The sequence below is a fragment of the Arachis ipaensis genome, chromosome B01 (genome assembly GCF_000816755.2).
Source record: "Arachis ipaensis cultivar K30076 chromosome B01, Araip1.1, whole genome shotgun sequence".
NCBI classification, from domain to species: domain Eukaryota; kingdom Viridiplantae; phylum Streptophyta; class Magnoliopsida; order Fabales; family Fabaceae; genus Arachis; species Arachis ipaensis.
The window spans coordinates 128,682,230-128,684,958 of NC_029785.2; the positions used below are offsets into that span (position 1 = coordinate 128,682,230).

Here is a 2,729-nt window from a genome sequence, read left to right on the forward strand (position 1 = left end):
AGTATTAGAAAAATAATATTAAAATTTATTTAAATATTTAAAATAAAATTATAAAATAATATAATTCAAATAATATTTAATTTATTATAATATATTTTAATATAAAATTTACCAAACATAAATCATATTATTACCTCCTAGTGGAAATCAATTTTATACAAATTTTGTTTACAAACTTTAATTCATACACACTATACCTTTATTGGTTTGGAAACATTCATTAACTCTTACCAATATAAGCACCACGTTGCAATCTATGAAAATGAAATCACTTTACTCAAATTCGTGTAGCTTAGAGTCTCTTAACCTTTTTATTTCATGAATAAGAGACGTTAAATTATTGTAAGATGACCCACCTTCCTGGACAGCTTCTCTAGCTTTCTTCTTGAACTCTTGAACACGCCGTCTGATTTGCTCGGCTTCATCTCCACCGTCCATCAACCTCCTCACACCCTTCTCTATTTCTACTCTCCCTACCACCTTCTCCTTCTGACCGTAACAATAAACGCCCCACTCATCTACACCAATCTCCACCCCAATTCCTCGTACCTCACTTATCAGCTTCTCATTGTAGAACTGATCACTGTGCAACGGCCATGTTATCATTGGAACCCCTGCGCTTACAGCCTCTGACGTCGAGTTCCACCCACAGTGCGTTAGCATGGCACCCACGGCGGAGTGCCCCAATATCAAAACCTGCGGGGCCCACCCTCTTATAATTATACCCTTCTTCTTGTTCCTCTCTTCGAACCCCTTCGGCAGCCACTTCTCCTTCTCCTCCTCGCTCTCACTCTCCTTCCCCTTCTTCTCCGGCACCACCCATATGAACTCGCAACCCGACGCTTCCACGCCGCACGCTATCTCGTACAGTTGATTATCCGGAAAATGGCAAACGGTTCCAAAGCTGACGTAGACTACTGAGTTGGCTCCTCTCGAGTCGAGCCAACTCAGACAATCTTCAACATTCAACACGCTCTTTTCAGGGCCCCTCTCTGCTTTCTCCTCAGAGGTTCTGCGAACAAGACATGCAGGACCAAGATGCCAAGCTTTGTGACCTGTGATTTTCTTGTAGTATTGGACGTACTCTTCTCCGTCAAGCTCTAAGAAGTTGTTGACAAGAAGTCCATCGCTTTTAGCCTCCGTCTCCAACAGGACTTCGAGGAAATCTTTGGGAAACTTGGGCGGTACTGCGTTCATGGTGATTTTGTGAGGAAGATCTGGAATGAGGTAAGGGCCGGTAGGTTGCATACGGTGTAATCTGAGGGACTCCATGGCGCAGATGGTGAAGAGAGAGAAACCGTTGAAGGCGAACCTCGGGATTCTGAGCTTAATGGCGAGGTCATGGAGCCACGGGTATAGAAAATCGCCCACGATGCAGTCTGGCGGGTCCTGCTCGATGAAGTTGGTGAGGGGTTCTTGGAGAAGCATGGTTCCATAATAGAGTTTGTAGGAGTCGTCCACGGTTGTGATACCGGCGAGGTTTTCGATGCCTGCGGGAAGGCCTACTTGATCGGAGGGGAATTGGAAGGTTTGAACCCGGTAGTTGTGGTGGCGGTAGGGATTTGATTTAAGGAAGAGTTGGGCGTTGGAGGGAGTGGTGAGAACTGTCACGTGGTGGCCACGTGAGGCGAATAATCTTGCTATGTCGGATTGAGGGATCAGGTGGCCAGATGCTAAGTATGGAATGAAGTAAATTTTGAGTGGCCGTTCTTCGTTAATAAAGTTAACGGACCCCATTTCTAAGAACTGATGTAGTTATTAGAAGATAAATTATAAAGCGTCTTTATAGTTATTAGAAGAGCGCTAAGTATTTTAATTAGCAGATTTTGCCTGCTATTGGTGATTTGCAAGTAGAGGATTTGCTTTTGTATTTGTATCTGTGTTTGTATGGATAATGATAAAATGGGGACGGCAGATGCTATGACTTCCTAGTTGCCACCACCATAAAAAAAATATATATGGGTTATGCTAAGTGTACACTAAAATTAGTCACTAAAATTAGTTATCAATATAAAATATATGTTAAAATATAAATATATATTAAAAATAAATTAAACCATATATATATTTATACACAAATATGTTAGTGACTAATTTTAGTAGTTAATTTTAGTGTATAAATAAATGTATTTGTGGCTGATTTTAGTGTATAAATAGCATTTTTCAAAACATATCTATCTATAAATTTGACTAAACACTAACTTTCTAGAGTGAGTTTGGAGCAACGTTTTAAACTTTTAATTATAAGAATCACATTCAAATTTTTTGAAGAATTTTTGTTTGACTATTTTTGTTTATCTCAAAATACAGATAAAATTCTCACTTATAAAGTTAAAAGTTATAGATTATGCATTAATTTTTACGTTATACTATTAGTTAAGAAATATTTTTATTATCAATTTTACCCTTTATTTTTTTTTCTCTTAAGATCTATCTATTAAACACTAACTTTCTAGAGTGAGTTTGGAGCAACGTTTTAAACTTTTAATTATAAGAATCACATTCAAATTTTTTGAAGAATTTTTGTTTGACTATTTTTGTTTATCTCAAAATACAGATAAAATTCTCAAAATTCTCACTAAAAGTTATAGATTATGCATTAATTTTTACGTTATACTATTAGTTAAGAAATATTTTTATTATCAATTATACCCTTTATTTTTTTTTCTCTTAAGAATTATTAATCTCACTAAAAAAGATAAATTAAATAAAAAAATTAATCATAAAGT

At 36.6% G+C, this 2,729-nt stretch overlaps 1 protein-coding gene across 1 annotated transcript; it reads right to left on the reverse strand.

Moving 5' to 3' along the window:
* Window positions 181–1,968, reverse strand: LOC107637918 (scopoletin glucosyltransferase). Its single transcript, XM_016341165.2, has one exon. The coding sequence runs from the start codon at window positions 1,735–1,737 to the stop codon at window positions 274–276; it is 1,464 nt and encodes a 487-aa protein (XP_016196651.1). The 5' UTR covers window positions 1,738–1,968; the 3' UTR covers window positions 181–273.